Below are 22,225 nucleotides of genomic sequence, written 5' to 3' on the forward strand. Positions count from 1 at the left end.
TGTTCTTCTAATCTCATTTGATATTACAGAGGAACCTGGGCCGGTCATGGACTTCAAGGCCTTGTTGATCACAAAGCAAGGATGCACCCTTGGATGGAAGAAACCTCTCAGTGATGGCGGTAGCCGCATCATTGTGTATGTGCTTGAGGTTATGAATGGAGATGATAACTGGAAGGAGCTAATGAGTTCCAAGAACATGCAGTACAGTGCCAAGGATCTGGTGGAAGGACAAGAATATAAGTACAGAGTCAAAGCAGTAAATGACTCTGGTGACAGTCCGTACAAGGAGCTGGATGTGGTGGCTAAAGACCAGATCAGTAAGTCTTTATCTGCATCCCAAATGGCACCCCTTTCCCTATATAGTGCGCTACTTTTGACCAGGGCCCATAAGGAATTCCTACTCATGAACTATCTGTGATTTATCTCACTACCATTGTTTTTCACCGGCAGATATTAACCCTATTCTTGTCCTCTGTCTTTTCTAGTTCATCCTGGAGTTGACTTGCGGGGCATTCCCAATCTGTGCTACATTGCAAAGGAGGGAAGTATAGTCCGCATCAAGCTCCCACTCTACGGCAAACCTACTCCTAAATGCTCCTGGAAGAAGGGCGAGGATGAGGATTTGACCGATACTGGAAGAGTGTGTGCAGAATCCACAGCAGTCAACACTACCCTCCTGATCCGTGACTGCCAGAGGAGCGATGCCTCTAAGTACACAGTCACACTGAAAAACATTTCTGGAGTAAAGGAATCCACCATCTTCATTAGGGTGGTTGGAAAACCAGGAATGCCTGTCGCACCAATGAAGTTTAAGGATGTCACTGCAGATGGGTGCACCCTGAGATGGACTGCACCTAAGGATGATGGTGGATCAGAGATAACCAACTATACTCTTGAGAAGAGGGATTCTGTAACCAACATGTGGGTTAGCATTGCTACCGATATTGAAGCAGTTTCCAATACTACCACCTTCAGAGTGACAGGTCTTCATGAGGAGACGGAATACATCTTCAGAGTCTGTGCACAGAACAAGCATGGTGCTAGTGAAGGACTCAAATCCGAGCCTATTGTTGCCAAGCATCCATTCAGTAAGTTAAGTTTTCTTCTAAATTGTATAGATCATTTTTTGTCATTAGATGTAATTTGGATATTCTTGACTGATTGTAATGTTATCGCTCCTTTCCAGATGTACCTGAGGCACCACCTGCACCTGTGATCATGAGTATGCGTCATGATTCATCATTCTTGGCCTGGTCTGACCCAAGGAAGACCGGAGGCTCTCCAATTACTGGTAGAGTACAAGTGTCTTTTTTAGCATACAGTAGCAACTCTGTTTTCTGAGTTGATGCTTGTGGGAGTTATCAAGTGAATGATTTTGTGTATATTTGTCTAAATTCTGTCAGTGTGTTCAGTTAATTGAAAGGGGACGTCAGAACAACATCACCAGGTCATATTCCTGGTACATGTACTTGGCGAATAAAAATTATTCTGATTAACAATCATAACAATCTATGAACCCTTGTGACTTCAGGCTACCATGTTGAGTTCAAGGAGAGGAACAGCATGCTGTGGAAGAGGTCAGGGGGAGCCATTAAGATGAAGGAACACAAGGTCACTGGCTTAACTGAAGGACTGGAATATGAATTCAGAGTCATGGCCACGAATCTGGCCGGTGTTGGCAGAGCAAGTCCACCAACTGAGGCGCATGTTGCCTTGGATCCAATTGGTAAGTGGAATATTCTTTCAAGGTTCATTGTTCATTCAGGTGTCCCATGGCATCCATAGGCCAGATTGGATTGTGTCTTGTTTGTCCCCTTGGCAATTGGTTTTTGTAATATTTTCACTGGAATAATCATGAGACCAGAAAACGGTGAACAATTACATAAATGTGGGAGGTTTTGTCTTACAATCACATTGAGCATCCTTGTTGTTTGTATTTCAGATGCCCCTGGAAAACCTGATGTGATCAGCATCACAAGAAGTACTGTAACACTTCAGTGGACTGAGCCCAAGTACGATGGTGGACACAGACTGACAGGCTACATCGTGGAAAAACGTGATTTGCCTTCCAAGATCTGGCAAAAGGCTAACAATGTGAATGTTGTGGACACAGCATACACTGTGAAAGAGCTGCAAGAGGGATGCAAGTTTGAGTTCAGAATCAGGGCAAAAAATGCCGCTGGAGCATTGAGCCCTCCCTCTGAACAAACAGATACACTTGTGTGCAAGGATGAATACGGTAAGATATATATTTATATTGATGATTGTATTATTAATCATGAAATGAAGTAACAGAATGTGGTGTGTTTACTACCATGAAGGTAATTACTATATTGATTTATTCAACAGAGGCACCAACCATCACTATTGATTCCACTGTAAAGGAGGGACTCACAGTCAGAGCGGGTGACCACATCGTCATAACTGCAACAAGTATTGTAGGCAAACCCCCACCAACATCCGTGTGGTCTAAGGGTGGAAAATACTTCAAGCCTTCAGATATCTGCCAGATTGAGTCCACTGCAACGTCCTCGACATTGACGGTCAAATACGCCGGGAGATCGGATTCTGGAGAATACACAATTACAGCCAGCAATCCATTTGGTGTCACAGAAGAAGTTGTGAAAGTGAAGGTTTTGGATGTACCCGCAGCTCCGGGTCCTATTGAGGTCAGTGGAGTTTCGTCTGAGAAGGTCACACTGACATGGACACCACCAGCTGAAGATGGTGGATGTCCAGTTAAATATTACACCCTGGAGAAGAGAGAAACAAGCCGCCTCCTTTGGACCATTCTGTCAGAAAAAGTACTTGACTGCCACTATATTGCCAAGAAGCTAATCCAGGGAAATGAATACATCTTCCGTGTGAAGGCAGTTAATCACTATGGTCCTGGAGAAGCAGCAGTGTCTGGACCAGCTAAGATGGTGGACCAATTTGGTATGTAAAACTGACTTGTTTCATTTAGTTGGATTGAATAATGGTTATGTAAATGTTCACTAATGCATCCTAAATACTGTGATATACTTTGTTTGCAGGTCCCCCTGGTCCTCCATCAAAACCAGAGATTGAAGAGATTGGAGGACACCATGTCAAAATCATCTGGAAAAGACCGATTGATGATGGTGGTAGCGACATCACAGGCTACATGGTTGAAAAGAAAGAAAGAAAGGGCATGAGATGGGTTAGGGCAGCAAAGAAGTCCATTGCTGAACTCTCATATGAAGTAACAGGACTCACAGAGAAAGTCGAATATGAATTCAGGGTGGTTGCAGAAAACAAAGCAGGCTTCGGAGAGCCAAGTGAACCATCATTGTCTGTTACGACCAAAACTGTTAAATGTGAGTTAAAAAATCTGCATCTATCCATATACGTTGATTTTATGTAGTCATATTTACGTAGTCATTCCACTTTACCTCCCTCACTTTTAGATATCTAATCTCTGTCATTGTTGTAATATTGAATCATTATATATAGGGATTTGCCTTAATGTTATCTTTGAATCATATACTGATCACTTCTATTACTATTTTAGATGCACCTGGACCTCCAATCAACCCAAGAATTACAGATACAACAAAGACTTCTGCAACATTCTTCTGGGGGAAACCACTTGAAGATGGTGGGCTTGAAGTCACAGGGTACTTTGTTGAGCATAAAAAAGATGGAGAAGAGGAATGGTTCAAGGACACACCAACTGCTCCACTGAGAATTACAGAATTTGTTGTTCCTAACTTGAAAGTGGGAGCAAAATACCACTTCAGAGTCAGTGCAATGAATGCAGAGGGAGTTGGTGAACCAGCTCAAACTGAAGAACTGGTTGAAATTATTGAACGTGAAGAAGAGCCAGACCTTGAACTGGATGTTGAGCTGAGAAGAACACTTGTTGTCAGGGCTGGATGTTCCATCCGCATATTTGTGCCCATTAAAGGTCGCCCAGCTCCTGAAGTAGCTTGGACAAAGGGTGAAGACACACCACTCAAAGGACGTGCTAACATTGACAGCACAGAGTCATACACTATGCTTGTCATCCCTGACTGCACAAGAAATGATGCAGGAAGATACAACTTGATCCTTACGAACGCTGCAGGAGAGAAGACTGCTCATGTCAATGTGAGAGTTCTGGATTCACCTGGACCACCAATTAATCTGAAGCCAAAGCACATTGACAAAGAGAGCATCACTCTTCAATGGGAACTGCCGCTTATCGATGGTGGTTCAAAGATAACAAACTATATAATTGAAAAGAGAGAGTCAACACGCAAAGCATATTCCACCATAATATCAGTGTGTCCAAATAGCACAGTTAGAATTCCTGATCTAGCAGAAGGGTCAGAATATTACTTCAGAGTGTCGGCTGAAAATGAGTACGGAATTGGCGAGTCGGTTGAGACTACAGATCCAATTCGAGCATCTCAAGCACCAACACCCCCAGAGAGCGTTTATGCTACAGATGTCACCAAGACCTCTGTCAGTCTTGCATGGACAAAGCCAAAACATGACGGCGGTAGTAGAGTTACTGGATATGTCCTTGAAGCTCAAAAGAAGGGAGGAGACCAGTGGTCCCATGTGACAACTGTCAAGACAATGGACTTCATAGTGAAGAACCTGAATGAAAATGAACAGTATATATTCCGTGTCATGGCTGTAAACCACTCTGGAAGAAGTGGTCCTTGTGACAGCAAGCCTGTTACTATCAAGGAAACAATAACAATGCCAGAATTTGACCTGCGTGGAATATGCCAGAAAATTGTCATTGCCAGGGCAGGAGATGAGATTAAGGTTGAGATACCAGTTATGGGACGTCCAAAACCAACTGTTTCATGGACGAAAGATGGTCAGCACCTCAAGATAACCCCAAGAATAATCACTGAACGTACTGCAACCACAAGTATCCTGAATATAACAGAATGCATAAGGAGTGACACAGGACATTATGGCATGACAGGGAAGAACATAGTTGGCTCAGTGACAGATACCATCATAGTAAAAGTGCACGATGTCCCTGGACCTCCAAAGGGACCAATAAAAATAGATGAAATCTCCCGTACCTATGCTGTCATCTCTTGGGGAACGCCTGAGAATGATGGAGGTGTACCAATCAACAATTACATTGTTGAATTAAGGGAAACTACAGGAACGTCATGGATAGAATTGACATCATCGGTAATCCGTACAATATTTAAAGCTACTCGTCTGAAGACTGGTGCGGAATACCAGTTCAGAGTCAAAGCTAAAAACAGATATGGTGCTGGTCAACCAATCATCTCAGAGTCAGTGGTTGCTGCATATCCATTCAAACCCCCTGGGCCACCTAGTACTCCAAAGGTTGTGGCCTTTACCAAAGACACAATGACAATTGGCTGGAATGAACCTGTTTATGATGGTGGAAGTGAAGTCATTGGATATCACATTGAGAGGAAAGAGAGAAGCAGCATCCTTTGGCAAAAGATCAGCAAATCCACGGTGAAAGATAATCAATTCAAATCAAGTGGACTGGAAGATGGAGTTGCATATGAATTCCGCGTCACTGCTGAAAACATGGCGGGAATTGGTAAACCAAGCAAGGCATCAGAAGCAATGCTAGCCCTTGATCCAGTGGATCCACCAGGTCAACCAGAGCCAATCTTTGTTTCCAAGAATATAGTAACAATTCAATGGACAAAGCCTGAATATGATGGTGGGTTCAAGATTACTGGCTACGTAGTGGAAAAGAGAGACTTACCAGCTGGTCGTTGGATGAGGGCCAACTTCACAAACATCATTGAGACCACTTTCACTGTAAGTGGGTTAACTCAGAATGAGGCCTATGAATTCCGTGTACTTGCCAAAAATGCAGCTGGTTCAGTAAGTGAACCATCTGAGCCATCGGATCCCATCACCTGCACAGATGACATTGTGGAACCACGAATCATGGTTGATGCCAAATTCAAGGATGTGATTCTACTGAAAGCAGGGGAAAACTTCAAACTTGATGCAGATGTTGCAGGCCAACCACTACCATCCATGGTGTGGACCAAGGGTGGAAAGGACATTGAAAATACGATGAAATTGACAATTAAAATGACTGACTTAACAACAACTCTGATTAACAAAGACTCGTTAAGAAGAGATGGAGGTGAATTTGTTCTGACTGCCACAAATGTTGGAGGGTTTGCCAAGCATATCTTTAATGTCAAAGTCCTTGACAGACCAGGTCCACCTGGAGGACCCCTGGTGGTGTCAGATATCACATCTGACAACTGTATTTTGGAATGGGCTCCACCCGCAGATGATGGTGGTGCAGAGATTGACCATTACGTGATTGAAAAGCGTGAATCAAGCAGGCTTGCATGGACAAATTCGGCCTCAGGCTTAACTGATACCCAATTTAAGGTGAACAAGTTACTCAAAGGAAATGAGTACATATTCAGAGTAATGGCAGTCAACAAATATGGAGTCGGAGAGCCTCTGGAATCTGCTCCAACTATTGCAAACAATCCATGGGTGCCAGCAGATCCTCCAAAGGATCCTGAAGTAACAATAATCACTAAGGATTCAATGATTCTTATGTGGAAGGCTCCTGAGTATGATGGTGGAACTCCAATCACAAACTATAATATTGAAAGGAAAGACAAGATTGGTCTTCGCTGGGTAAAATGCAACAAGAAGAAAGTAAAAGACTTGCAGTTCAAGGTAACTGGGCTTCTAGTAACACATGAATATGAATTCAGAATTCTTGCAGAGAATGCAGCTGGATTAAGCTTACCAAGCAATTCAAGTCCTTTCTACAAGGCTACTGACACCCTCTACGAACCAGGCCCTCCAGGCAACCCAAGAGTCGTGGACACAAACAAGTCGTCCATTACGATTGCATGGAACAAGCCAAATTATGATGGTGGTTCTGAAATCACAGGATACATTGTGGAGACCTGCATTCCTGGGGAGGAGGAATGGACAATTGTTACTCCGCCAGGAGGACTAATGGGTACATCGTTTACCCTTATGAACTTAGAGGAGGACAAAGAGTACATGATTCAAGTTTCTGCCGTAAACAGTGAGGGTATTGGAGAGGAAGCAACTATTCCTGGCACACCGAGAGCTCAAGACAGGCTGCTTCCACCGGAATTTGACCTGGATGCTGAGCTAAAGAAGGTTGTGAATATCAGAGCCTGTAACACATTGAGACTTTTTGTACCTATCAGAGGAAGACCATCACCCGAGGCAAAATGGGCCAAAGAAGATGGTGAACCTATTACGAGAGCAACCATTGAAAGCACAACTTCTTACACATCACTGGTGGTGGAAAATGTCAACCGATTTGACAGTGGCAAGTACGTGCTCACAATAGAAAACAGTTCTGGATCCAATACAGCTGCTGTGAATGTCAGAGTGCTAGATACCCCAGGTGCCCCGCAAAATCTCAAGATCAACAGCGTCACTAAAGAATCTGTCACTCTTATCTGGGATGCTCCAGTAAATGACGGTGGAGCAAAGATTAAGAACTACATTGTTGAAAAACGTGAATCAACAAGGAAAGCATATGCCACTGTAAATTCTAACTGTCATAAGAACACCTGGAAAGTTGACCAGCTGCAGGAGGGGTGTAACTACTACTTCAGAGTTTTAGCTGAAAATGAATATGGAATTGGCCTACCAATTGAAACCCGTGAATCAGTTAAAGTTTCTGAAAAACCACAGCCTCCTGCCAAAATCACCCTCGCCGATGTTACCAAGACTAGTGCCACCCTGTCTTGGGAGAAACCAGAGCATGACGGAGGAAGTAGAGTGGTATGCTATGTTATTGAGATGCTGAGCAAAGGTGCCGAGAAATGGGTCCAGTCTTCTATTGTCAAAACATTAGAAGCAGTTGTCCCTGGACTGACACCAGGTGAAGAGTACATGTTCCGTGTAGCAGCAAGAAATGAAAAAGGAACAAGTGATCCACGTCAAATTGGTGTGCCAGTGATTGCTAAAGATCTTGTGATTGTACCATCAGCTAAAATGTTGTTCAACACATTCAGTGTTCTAGCAGGAGAGGATTTGACAGTACAGATTCCGTTTATTGCTCGTCCCCGAGCAACTATTTCATTCATAAAGGACAATCTACCTATGAAGCGTACCAGCAGAGTTAACTTTGGAGGATCAGATAAACTGATCAATCTTCAAATCAAAGAGGCATGCAGAGAAGATGTTGGTCAGTACCGAATCATACTTGCAAACACCGCTGGGGATACATCTTTATACATCTCAGTAGTTGTTCTTGACAAACCTGGTCCACCAAAGGGCCCAATTAAAGTTGAGGCTGTTACTACTGACAGTGTGCTTTTCTCCTGGACTCCTCCAGAGTATGATGGTGGTGCAACAATCAACAGCTACCTTGTAGAAAAGAGAGATACGTCCACACAAACTTGGTTGGTCGTGTCTCCAAATCATGCAAGAACAGCGATTAAAGCTTCGAGGCTGAAAAACGGTTCAGAGTACCAGTTCAGGGTGACAGCTCAGAACAGGTATGGAAAGGGCCCATCTCTGACCTCAGGGTCTGTTGTTGCTGAGTATCCATTCAAATTACCAGGCCCTCCAGGAACACCATCTGTACAGTCTTCCACAAAGGATAGCATGGTAGTTGTGTGGAATGAGCCTGTTAATGATGGTGGAAGCACTGTGCTGGGATATCATCTTGAGCGCAAAGAGAGAAACAGTATTCTCTGGGTGAAGCTCAATAAGTCTCTCATCCAGGATACATCTTACAAGACCACTGGTCTGGAACCAGGACAGGAATATGAATTCAGAGTTTATGCTGAAAACATTGTGGGAATTGGAAAAGTTAGCAAACTTTCCGAAGGTCACATTTCTAGGGATCCTTGCGATCCCCCCGGAGATCCTGAGGCTACTAAGATAACAAAGGATTCTGTAACAATCACATGGACAAAGCCAGAGTATGATGGTGGTGCCAATGTCACCGGCTATATTGTAGAGAAGAAAGAGTTGCCAGAGGGCCGCTGGAACAAAACCAACTTCACAAATATCATTGAAACCGAGTATGTGGCAACCAGCCTTGTGGAGAACCAGAAATATGAGTTCCGTGTTATTGCAAGAAACGCAGCAGGTGTTTTCAGCCCTCCCTCATACAGCACTGGACCAATTACTGCTAAAGATGAAATCGACCCTCCTCGTATTAGCATTGACCCACAGTTCACACAAACTGTTTATGTTAATGCTGGAGATGGCTTCAAAATCGATGCCGATGTTCATGGTAGTCCAATACCCGAAATCCTCTGGATGAAGAGTGGCCACGAGGCACCCCTTGCAAACACTATCACCAGAGACATAAAAAATACAGACAGCACCACTTTGTTGACTGTCAAAGAGGCTAAACTTGAAGATGGAGGCAAGTACACTTTACTTCTAAAAAATCCAGGAGGCGAGAAGTCAGTGAAGATCAATGTGGTTGTTCTGGATAAACCTGGGGCACCACAAGGTCCTATCTCTGTCACTGGCATCACAAATGATCAATGTTGCCTTGCTTGGAAATCCCCACTCTATGATGGCGGCAGTAAAATCACTCATTACATTGTAGAGAGAAGGGAGACAAGCAGATTAATTTGGACTGTTGTTGATAATAAGTGTGAGTCAAATTATCTGAAGGTTACAAAACTCTTGGAGGGAAATGAGTACATTTTCAAAGTCCAGGCAGTAAACAAATTTGGACTTAGTATGGGTCTGGAATCAATTGCTGTGACTGTCAAAGACCCATTCGTTCCCCCAGATTCACCAAGTAGGTTGGAGGTTTCCGATGTCAAAAAGGATTCAATGGTGATTACCTGGGAGGCTCCTGGATATGATGGTGGCAGTAATATTATTGGATACATTATTGAGAAACACGATAAGGAGGGTGTGAGATGGACCAGATGCAATAGGAAGACAGTTACTGACTTAACCTACAAAGTCACTGGACTTATGGAAAGTCATATTTATGAATTTAGAGTTCTGGCTGAGAACGTCTCTGGAGTTGGAGAGCCGAGCTCCCCAACAGTTTTCTACAAGGCTTTGGATCCAATATTCAGACCAGGTGCACCAATTAATCCTAAAGTAACTGACATAAGCAAAACTTCAGTTTTCCTGTCATGGGGCAAACCTATATATGACGGAGGATGTGAGATTCAAGGATACATTGTGGAGAAATGTGAAGTGCCATCTCCTGCATCACTCACTAAGCAATCCATTGTTGTGGAACCGGCCACTAAGGCACCAGCTGCTGAGGGAGAGGAAGCACCCGCTGAAAAAGGAGCAACTGAGGCAACACCTGCTGAGGCAACACCCGCCGAAGCAGCACCTGCACCTGCAGACGCAGCACCTTCCAAGGCAGAACCCGCAGAAAAAGGAAGTGCAGAAGGAGCTACAGAGGAAGAACCTGCTGAGGTGTGGACAATCTGTACTCCACCAAGTGGCATCAAACAAACAAGATTTGAAGTTAGAAAATTGGAGGAAATGCATTTGTACAAGTTCAGAGTCTGTGCTGTCAACAAGCTTGGTGTTGGAGACCATTCAGATGTCTCTGGAATCATTCTTGTCGAGGAGAGGATTGAGGAACCAGATCTGGACATTGACCCAGACCTGAGAAAGGTTGTGAACATTAAGGCTGGATGTTCCCTCAGACTGTTCATTCCTATCAGAGGGCGACCTCAACCTGAAGTCAAATGGGGAAAGGATGAAGGTCCTATTAAGGAGAATGCACAAGTTGAAGTGACAAGTAGTTACACGTCCCTTGTGATTGATAATGTCAACAGATTTGACAGTGGAAAATACACTGTTTCTGCAGAGAATGCCAGTGGTGAAAAATCTGCTTTAATTACCGTTAGAGTTCTTGACACACCTAGTGCCCCAGTCAACCTCAAAGTGAAAGATATCACTGGTGAATCAGTGACACTTACATGGGATGCCCCTGTGTTGGATGGGGGAGCTAAAATCAGAAACTATATTGTTGAGAAGCGGGAAAGCACCAGGAAAGCCTATGCAGCTGTGGTGACAAACTGCCACAAATTATCATACAAGGTTGAGAACCTTCAAGAGGGTTGCAATTATTATTTCAGAGTCCTTGCTGAAAACGAACATGGTGTTGGCTTGCCTACAGCAACCATTGATCCCATCAAAGCCTCAGAAGTACCTCAAATCCCACGAAAACTGAGTGTTGTTGACCAAACCAAGACAAGCATCTCTCTTGCCTGGGAGAAGCCTGAGCATGATGGTGGAAGTAGAATCATTCATTACCTGCTAGAGATACAAGTTAAAGGCTCTGAGAAATGGTCAGGTGTTGCAACTGTCAGAGCAATGGAGTCTGTTGTCAACAATCTAAATCCGGGTGAAGAATATCTGTTCAGAGTGTTTGCTATCAATGACAAAGGAAAGAGTGACCCAAGAGAACTTGCACTTCCAGTGACAGCAAAGGACCTTGTTATCGAGCCTGATGTTAGACCTGCATTTAGCAATTACAGTGTTCGGGTTGGTAAAGACTTCAAGGTTGAAATCCCGATCGCAGGACGTCCTAAACCAGCAGTTAAATGGACAAAGGATGGATCAATCCTACTCCACACCTCAAGGGTTAAAATCACTAACACACCAGATAGCACAACTCTAAGTATCACAGAGGCTACAGGAGAAGATGGCGGAATGTATGGCATTAATGTTACTAATGTAGTTGGGGAAAAGAACGCAACAATTGAAATCATTGCTCTTGATAAACCTGGCCCACCAAGTGGACCTGTAAAGTTTGATGAAGTTACTATTAACACTGCAACTATTTCTTGGGGTCCTCCAAAGCATTCTGGTGGCTGCCAGATTTCAAATTACATTGTTCAGAAAAGAGACACAACCACCACAACTTGGGAGAATGTTGCTGCCTCCGTGGCAAGAACTACGCTCAAGGTGCAAAGGCTGAAAACCGGGGCTGAATATCAATTCAGAATCATTGCTCAAAATCGATATGGCAAGAGTTACGGTTTGGACTCACATCCTTTGACTATAAAGTACCCTTACAAAGAACCTGGCCCACCCGGCACTCCATTCATTGCATCTCTCTCCAAGGAATATATGGTTGTGGAGTGGCATGAACCAGTCGCAGATGGAGGTAGTTCTGTTCTAGGCTATCACCTTGAAAGGAAAGAGAGAAACAGCATCCTCTGGACTAAGCTTAACAAATCACTCGTTAAAGACACCATTTACAAAACCGGTCCCTTAGAGGAGGCTGTTGAATATGAATTCAGAGTTTATGCTGAAAACATTGTTGGTATTGGCAGGTGCAGCAAAATCTCAGAGGGTTGTGTTGCACGTGATCCTTGTGATCCTCCTGGCACCCCAGAGGCTATCATTGTAAACAAAGAGTCCATCACCATTGAATGGACAAAGCCTGAATATGATGGAGGAAGTGTGATTACTGGTTATGTTGTTGAGAAACGTGACCTTCCAGAGGGACGCTGGATGAAGGCAAACTTTACCAACGTTATTGAGACCAGGTTTACTGCTACTGGACTAACTGCTGATGCACAGTATGACTTCAGAGTCATTGCTAAGAATGCAGTTGGAACATTCAGCAAGCCATCTTATAACAGTGGACCTATAACAGCAAACGATGAGGTGGAAGCGCCAAGATATTCTATTGATCCTGCATTCACCAAAACGATCATTATCAATGCAGGAGACACATTCAAACTTGATGCTGATGTACATGGAAAGCCAGTACCCACAATCCAGTGGTTCAAGGATGATGTGGAAATTGAAAAGAATACAATGAGATTGGAGGTCAAAAATACAGAAAGCGTCGCAATGATAGTTGTGAAGGATTCTGTCAGAGTTGACGGTGGAAATTACAAACTTGTCCTGACAAATGTTGCTGGATCAGAGTCAGTTCCATTCAAGGTGAATGTACTAGACAGACCAGGACCACCTGTAGGTTCCCTCCATGTCACTGGAGTCGCTTGTGACAAATGTACTCTGTCATGGCGTGCTCCACTACATGATGGAGGCAGCAACATCACACACTACCTCATTGAGAGGCGTGAAACCAGTCGTCTTGCTTGGACTATGGTTTCTAACAGCTGTGAGACCACAGTGTATAAAGTAACTAGTCTCCTGGAGGGCAATGAGTATATTTTCCGTGTCATGGCTATCAACAGTTATGGCATTGGTGAACATGTGGAGTCTTCAGCAGTAATAATGAAAAATCCATTTGTTGTCCCTGGTGCACCACATGTTAATGATGTAACGAACATTGCACGGGATTCCATGACTGTCTGCTATTCTGCACCAGAGACTGATGGGGGAAGTAACATTACTACTTACATCATTGAGAAGAAAGACAGAGCTGGAGTTAAATGGACCAAATGCAACAGGCAAAAGGTCACAGACCTATCTTTCAGAGTAACAGGTCTGACATCAGATCATGAATATGAGTTTAGAGTATCTGCTGAAAATGCAGCTGGTGTTGGTGAGCCAAGTCTACCAACATCATACTTTAAGGCCAGTGATCCCAAGTACAAACCTGGGGCACCCACACATGCACATGTGATTGATACCACAAAGAGCTCAATCACAGTCGCATGGGGAAAGCCTCTCAATGATGGTGGCAGTCCTATCCAGGGATACATTGTAGAGATTTGCAAAGCTGAGGAGGAGGAATGGACAATGTGCACACCACCAACAGGCCTGCGGGTCAATAAATTTGAAATCACAAAACTTACTGAGGGTCAGGAATATCAGATCCAGGTCTGTGCTATCAATAAACTGGGTGTTGGTGAACTAGCTGCTGTATCTGGAACATCTAAACCAGAGGAGAAGGTAGAGGATCCAGAAATTCAACTGGACTCGGAATTGAGGAAAGGAATTGTGGTGCGTGCTGGAGGATCTGTGAGAATCAATGTACCATTCAAAGGCAGACCAACGCCAGAGATTAAGTGGTGTAAGCTGAAGAAGGTTGAAGAAGTGGAAGAAGAACAAGAATTGCAAGAGAAAGCAGTGGTTGATAAAGGTCTCAACTATACTCAGCTTTCCATTGACTCTTGTGACAGAAGTGATTCTGGAAAGTACAATGTGACTGTGAAGAACAGCAGTGGTACCGTTTCTGAATTTGTAACTGTGAAAGTGCTAGATACACCAGGTGCCCCTCTGAATCTCAAACTGACAGAGATCAAGAAAGACTCCATAACTCTTGTTTGGGATGCCCCTCTTACTGATGGCGGAGCGAAAATCAAGAATTATGTTGTTGACAAACGTGAATCAATCAGGAAAGCTTTTGCAAATGTAACAACCAAGGTCAACAAAACAACCTACAAGGTTGAAAACCTTGTTGAGGGGGCTATGTATTACTTCAGAGTTATGGCTGAGAACGAATATGGAGTTGGATCGTCGACTGAAACAAAGCTTGCAACAAAGGCCTCTGAGGTGCCTCTTCCAGTCGGAAAGATATTCTTGACTGATGTTACTAAAGCCAGCGCATCATTCAGATGGGAAAAACCAGAGCATGATGGTGGAAGCAGAATTACTGGTTACCTAGTTGAGATGCAGCAAAAGGGAGGGGACAAATGGGGTGTTGCAACTTCCACAAAGGGTGATTGTCATGGCACAGTCACTGGACTTACTGCTGGACAGGAGTATCTGATCCGTATCGTAGCTTACAATGAGAAGGGAAAGAGTGAGCCTAAAGCACTGGCTATGCCAGTTGTTGCTAATGACATGACTATTGAACCAAGCTTAAAACTCATGTTCAACACCTACACCGTCAAAGCTGGTGACGATCTGATAGTAGAAATCCCAGTGTTTGGTAGGCCGAAACCCCAAATTGTTTGGAAGAAAGAGGGTCTGCCATTGAAAATGACAACAAGAGTGAATGTGATAAACACAGCAACAACTGCTACCATTAAAATTACTGAGGCATGTAAGGACGACTTTGGAAAGTATACCATTATGGCAACTAACACAGCTGGCTTATTCTCTGAAGACATAGGAATCACAATCCTTGACAAACCTGGTCCTCCAACCGGACCCATTAAAGTCCTTGAAGTAAGCAATAACTCTGTCAGTCTTTCATGGGGAGCCCCGGAGTACACAGGCGGATGTCAAGTAAAGCATTACAATGTGGAAAGACGAGATACAACACAAACAGCATGGCAAAGTGTGAATGCACAGCTAGCTAGAACAGCTATCAAAATAACCAAGCTGAAAACTGGCGCAGAGTACTGTTTCAGAATCTGTGCTGAGAATAGATATGGAAAGGGCGCTCCTTTGGACACAAAATCAATTGTGGTGCAATATCCATACAAATCACCAGGACCACCTGGAACTCCATACATCAAATCTGCAACAAAGGATCAAATGATAATTGAATGGAATGAGCCAGTCAATGATGGTGGTAGTACGGTTATTGGATACCATCTTGAATCTAAAGAAAGAACCAGCATTATGTGGATGAAACTCAACAAAGCCCTCATCGCTGATACCTCTTTCAAGATATGTAATCTTGAGGAGGACATTGGATATGAATACAGGGTCTATGCTGAAAACATTGTTGGCATTGGCAGAGCATCCAAAATATCAGAATCATTCGTTGCTCGAGATCCAGTTGATCTACCAGGTACCCCTGAGGCTACTGTTATCTCCAAGAATCACATTGTGATTCAATGGACCAAGCCACTGTATGATGGAGGCAGTAAAATCACTGGATATATTGTGGAGCGGAGAGATCTAGCCAACATTGAGGGTCGCTGGATGAGAGCCAACTTCACAAATGTCATTGAGACAGAATTTGCCATCTCTGGCTTGACAGAAAATGAAAAATATGAGTTCAGAGTGATTGCAAGAAATGCCGCTGGTATTTTCAGTGAGCCTTCTGACAGCACTGGACCCATTACTGCCACAGATGAGATTGAAGCACCAAGAGCCTCAATGGATCCTAAATACAAGGATGTCATTGTTGTTAATGCTGGGGACAACTTAGTTTTGGATGCTGACATCTATGGCAAACCCGCTCCTGAGGTCTTATGGTTGAAGGAAGGAAAGCAAATGGACAAAGCTCTTCGAATTGAAGTGAAAACTACACAGAAACGTGCAGCAATGCATATCAAGGACTGCACAAGGTTAGATAGTGGAAACTATGACCTCAGTCTCACCAATATCGGTGGGGTAAAGACAATCCCAATCACTGTGAAGGTCCTTGATAAACCAGGTGCACCCACTGGACCACTGAGAGTCACTGGACTGACTGCCGACAGATGCTTCCTATCTTGGACTGATCCTTCTCTGGATGGTGGTGCAGCTATAAGTCACTATATTCTGGAAAAGAGAGAGACCAGTCGGTTATCCTGGACTGTGGTTAACGCAAATATTCAAGCTACAAATTTCAAAGTGATCAACCTACTGGAATTGAATGAATATATCTTCAGGGTTAGGGCTGTGAACAAATATGGCATTGGTGATCCTTTGGAGTGTGAGGCAGTAACTGCACGCAATCCATACAAGCCTCCAAGTGCACCCGGAACACCTGAAGCAAGTAAAATAACAAAGGATTCTATGGTCCTATCATGGTCAAAGCCAGAAAACAATGGTGGAGCAGAAATCGACTGCTACCATCTTGAGAAACGTGACAAGGATGGTGTAAGGTGGACCAAATGCAACCGGCAGCCATTGACTGATCTACACTTCAAAGTCACTGGGCTTTTGGATGGTCACTTCTATGAATATCGTGTTTCTGCAGAGAATGAAGCTGGAGTGGGAGATCTGAGCGAACTCTCCCTGTTCTACAGAGCATGCAATGCTACAACAGCACCTGGACCACCACACCATCCTAAGGTGACAGATCACACCAGCTCGACTGTGTCCTTGACTTGGGGCAAACCCGCTTCTGACGGTGGAGCATACATCAAAGGGTACATTGTTGAAATGAGAGAGGTGACAGAAGAGGAGAGGAAAGCAATGGAAGAGGAAAAGAAAAGGAAAGAAGCAGCAGCAGCAGAAGAAGAGTATTTGGAAGAAGATGAGGAAGTGGAAACAGCAGCAGTAGAAGAGGTGAAAGAACCTCCTAAGGAGTATGAATGGACCATTTGTACACCTCCAACTGGCATCCAGGCGACACACCTCACTATTAAGGACTTGAAGGCAGGACTAGAATACAAATTCCGTGTCTGTGCTATCAATTCAGAGGGAGTTGGTGAGCCTGCAGATATACATGGCACTGTGATTGCTGCAGAAAGAGTTGAGGCACCAGAGATTGAACTGGATGCCAACCTCAGGAAGGTTGTCTCTGTCCGTGCAGGTGGATCTCTGCGTCTGTTTGTCACAATCAGAGGAAGACCTGAACCTGAAGTTAAATGGGCAAAGTTGGACGGCGAGCTGACAGAACGTGTCATGATAGAATCCACAAGCTCATATACTATGCTTGTAATTGACAATGTAAACCGATTCGACAGTGGCAAATACACATTGAACCTTGAGAATAACACTGGTGAAAAATCTGCACTTATCAACGTCAGAGTGTTGGACACACCAAGTGCTCCACAGGCCTTTGCAGTCAAAGATATCAAAAAAGATTCTGTAAATCTTGTTTGGGAAACACCACTCACAGACGGTGGATCAAAAATAACCAATTACATTGTGGAGAAGCGAGAATCCACCAGAAAGGCTTACACTGCCGTGACAACTAACTGCTTATCTAATACCTTCAAGATTGATGAGTTGCCAGAGGGATGCATTTTCTACTTCCGTGTATGTGCTGTAAATGAGTATGGCATTGGGTTGATGGCTGAAACCAAAAACCCAATTAAAGTTTCTGAAGTGCCTATGCCACCACGAAATGTCAGAGTTACAGATCTCACGAAAAACAGTGTATCACTTGCCTGGGAAAAGCCAGCTCATGATGGTGGAAGCAAAGTAATGTGCTACAACGTTGAGGTGCAAGGTAAGGATGACAAGGGTACCCAGAAGTGGAATACTTCATGCACAGTCAAAATCCTGGAAACAACTATTGCAAACCTAGTAGCAGGTGACGCATATTCATTCAGAGTCATTGCAATCAACGAGAAGGGAAAGAGTGTACCAAAGGAACTTGGTCTACCTGTGACAACAAAAGATATTGCTATTGAACCCTCAATTGAGGTGTTATTCAATACTTACAGTGTGAAGGCTGGAGGTGATCTTACAGTTGAAATCCCAGTTAGGGGCCGACCTAAACCTGTTATTGCATGGAAACATCATGGCCTTCCTTTGAAGCAAACAAGCTCATTGACAATTCTGAATACCAAGACCTCATCCAAAATTATTATAAAGGAGGCGGGCAGAGAACATGTCGGAAAATATGAAATTACTGCCGCAAACCCAGGTGGATTGAAAATAGCAGAGATTGGAATTATTGTCCTTGACAAACCTGGTCCACCAACTACTATCAAACCAACTGCTGTAACTTCAGACAGTATTTCATTGTCATGGGCTCCACCAGAGTATGATGGTGGTTGCTGCATCAACAACTACATTGTAGAGAAGAGAGATACAAACGCAACAGATTGGCAAATGGTCTCAGCAAATGTTGCAACAACAGCAATTAAAGCCTCCCGACTGACAAAGGGTGCTGAATACCAGTTCCGTATCTATGCTGTAAATCGTTATGGAAAGAGTCAACATACAGATTCCCGTGGAATTACAGCCCAGTATAACTTCAAGCTACCTGGCCCACCATCGACTCCTAAAGTGGTACATGCAACCAAGATTTACATGCTTGTCACATGGAATGAGCCAGTCAACGATGGAGGCAGCACAGTTCTTGGATATCATTTGGAGCGAAAGGAGAGAACCAGCATCATCTGGAACAAGATGAACAGAGGTCTCATCAAAGATACAGAATACAAAGTGACTGGCATTGAAGAGGGCATGGGGTATGAATACCGCATTTACGCTGAAAACATTGCTGGAATTGGAAAATGCAGCAAAGCTAGTGAGGCTGTTTCTGCAAGAGATCCATGCGATCCCCCTGGCGAGCCAACAGTGACAGGTATCACAAGAACATCGGTATCCCTCGCTTGGACGAAGCCAGAGTACGATGGTGGAGCCAAGGTTACTGGTTACATTATTGAACGCAGAGATCTCCCAGAAGGCCGCTGGATGCGGTGTAACTTCACCAACGTGGTGGAAACCTACTATGACGTCACAGGCCTTACCAAGGACCAGCAGTATGACTTCCGTGTCATTGCAAAGAATGCTGCTGGATGCTTCAGTGACCCATCTGATTCCACTGGTTCAATCACAGTCAAGGATGATGTGGATCCACCACGTATCATGATGGACGTGAAGTACAGAGCTGTTGTAGTTGTGAAAGCCGGAGATGTTCTTAAAATCAATGCAGATGTCGCTGGTCGTCCACTGCCAGTAGCATCATGGAAAAAAGATGGCAAAGAGATAGAGCTCAGGGCCAGAATTCAGATTCTTGCAACAGATACCAGCACCTCAGTAATTGTGAAGGACTGCATTAGGCGTGATTCTGGACAATATACTTTGACTCTGCAAAATGTTGCCGGAACAGTATCTACACCAGTGGATGTTGTGATCCTGGATAAGCCAGGACCTCCCGCTGGCCCCCTGGCGACTACAGGCATTACAGCAGAAGATGTCACCTTAGCATGGGGTCCTCCTCAAGAAGCAGGCGGCGCAGATATCACACACTATGTTGTTGAGAAACGTGAAACAAGCCGTCTTGCTTGGACAGTGGTGAATGCAGATCTGAACAAGACACATTTCAAGGTCACAAATCTCCTCAAGGGTAATGAATACATCTTCAGGGTCATGGCCGTCAATAAGTATGGACTTGGCGAAACCCTTGAGAGTGAGGTCGTCAAAGTGGCTGATCCATTCACAAAACCATCTGCTCCCACAAATTGTGAGATCACGGAGGTATCCAGTGAGGAGATGAAGCTTGTCTGGCAGAAACCTGTTTCAGATGGAGGCAGTGAAATTACTGGATATGTAATTGAAAGGCGCGACACGGCAGGTATACTCTGGGTCCGTGTGAACAGAGAGCTTGTGACTGAATTGACAACCATAGCAACTAAACTACGAAAAGGATATGAATATGTGTTCCGCGTGTTTGCTGAAAACGCTGCTGGTTTGAGTCCTCCAAGTGAAGCATGCCCATCGTTTAGGGCTGAAGATGAACAGGTCGAGCCAGACCCACCAAGTAAACCAAAGGTTGTTGATTCAACCAAGAGTTCAATCTCCATCATTTGGAACAAGCCACTAGAAGATGGTGGAGCTCCAATCCTTGGATACTGTGTGGAGTATAAGAAACTTAAGGACGAGGAATGGACAGTGGCCATTCAGAACCTAAAGAGCATGGAGTTCACCGTCTCTGGACTTACAGCAGATGAAGAATATGAGTTTGCTGTTAAGGCAATAAACAAGATTGGTGAAAGCGAGCAAAGTCCAATTTCTGAGCCTATCGCAGCAATGGATAGAACTGTGGAGCCTATGTTTGATGTTGACATAGAAATGCGCAAGACATTGATTGTCAAGCATGGCAACGCATTCACTCTGACTGTACCTTATAAGGGAAAACCTGCACCATCAGTAGAATGGAGCAAGGAGGAAGTAGACCTCAAGGCAAGAGCAACCATTGAAACAAATCACAGCTGCACTTCACTAACAATTGAAACAGCAACAAGAAATGACTCTGGACAGTACAATGTAACATTAGAGAATGGCATTGGAGACCCAATAACATTACCAATAGTTGTAAAGGTTCTTGACTCTCCTGGACCACCACTTAATGTAGTTGTTAAGGATGTCACCAAAGACACTGCTACCATTACATGGGCAGCTCCAGAAAATGATGGAGGTGATGCTGTGAAGGCCTACCATGTTGAGAAACGTGAAGCCAGCAAAAAGGCATGGGTGGGTGTGACCAACAACTGCCACGCGTTGTCCTACAAAGTGGAAGATTTACAAGAGGGAGCCTTCTATTACTTCAGAGTCATGGGAGAAAACGAATTTGGAGTGGGTGTTGCTGCTATCCCCAAGAATGGAACAAAGATTACAGGTTTGACATTTCTTTACTTTGTATGTTATTTTGCTATTTGATACTTGCATGAAGAAATTACCCCATATAATCTTGTTTGTTTATAACTTTTGTTCTTAATATTTGCAGAAAAACCAAGTCCACCTCAAAAGCTTGGGGCTATTGCAGTAACCAAGGACAGTGTTACAATCGGATGGATTAGACCAGAACACGATGGTGGAAGCAGAGTAACTCAGTACTTCATTGAAGCACTTGAGAAAGGACAACCCAAATGGTCGAAGGTTACTCTTGTGAACACAACTTCCTTCCAAATCAAAAACTTGAAGGAAAATGCTGAATACTTCTTTAGAGTTAGTGCTCAGAATCATGCTGGACTCGGCGAACCCAAAGAGATGATTGTTCCTGTTGTAGTGAAAGATCAACTGGGTAGGTTTTCAACTCACCTCTTCTAATTTAGAATTTTTCATTATATAAATATTGTCAGCATATCTGTCATGGCTAATCGTGTATGTTAAATGATAATTAGCTAAATCATATATGCTGTGACTGTTTGTTTTACAGAGGCCCCAGATTTTGACATGAAAAACTACCCCAGCAATACTGTCTATGTGAGATCAGGATCAAATCTGACCTTTGAGCTTCCTATGACCAGCAAACCTTTGGCAAAGGTTATTCTGTCAAGAAACACTGTTATTCTGAAACCGTCCAAGAGATTGGTCACTCAAGTTACTGCTGAAAGCCTGATCATCAAACTAAATGAGAGCATTGCAAGTGATGCTGGCAGATATGACATCAGCGCCTCCAATACAAGTGGCATCACCAAGATGTTCATCAACATCGTTGTGTTGGATAGACCTGGTCCTCCAACTGGTCCTATTGAGGTTGGCGAAGTGACTGAATCCACAGTGGCTCTCAAATGGGCTCCTCCTGTGTATGATGGTGGCAGCCCAGTTACCAACTACGTTGTACTGAGACGTGAAACAAGCACACCTGCTTGGACTGAAGTGTCTTCTCAGGTTGCGAGAAGTGCCATAAAGGCCGGCAAGCTTACCAAAGGAGAGGAATATCAGTTCAGAATCAAGGCAGAGAATCGCTTTGGTATCAGTGACCACATTGACACCCCACCAATCACAGTGAAACTTCCATACAGTAAGTGTCTCTATCATTTATTTGTATACCATCCATTCCCACTACCTTAATAAC

The 22,225-nt window shown here is 43.9% G+C and overlaps 1 protein-coding gene across 1 annotated transcript in view; it reads left to right on the forward strand.

Moving 5' to 3' along the window:
- The window catches only part of LOC123990170 (titin-like), a 172,535-nt gene that overhangs the window by 118,912 nt on the left and 31,398 nt on the right, over positions 1-22,225 (forward strand). Inside the window, 10 exon segments of the mRNA XM_046290780.1 lie at positions 30-317; positions 486-1,088; positions 1,187-1,291; positions 1,532-1,726; positions 1,943-2,239; positions 2,350-2,937; positions 3,036-3,338; positions 3,533-21,043; positions 21,152-21,448; positions 21,584-22,171. Of these exon segments, the coding sequence (XP_046146736.1) occupies positions 30-317; positions 486-1,088; positions 1,187-1,291; positions 1,532-1,726; positions 1,943-2,239; positions 2,350-2,937; positions 3,036-3,338; positions 3,533-21,043; positions 21,152-21,448; positions 21,584-22,171 (20,775 nt within the window).

The sequence above is a fragment of the Oncorhynchus gorbuscha genome, linkage group LG01, assembly GCF_021184085.1.
Source record: "Oncorhynchus gorbuscha isolate QuinsamMale2020 ecotype Even-year linkage group LG01, OgorEven_v1.0, whole genome shotgun sequence".
Lineage (NCBI taxonomy): Eukaryota > Metazoa > Chordata > Actinopteri > Salmoniformes > Salmonidae > Oncorhynchus > Oncorhynchus gorbuscha.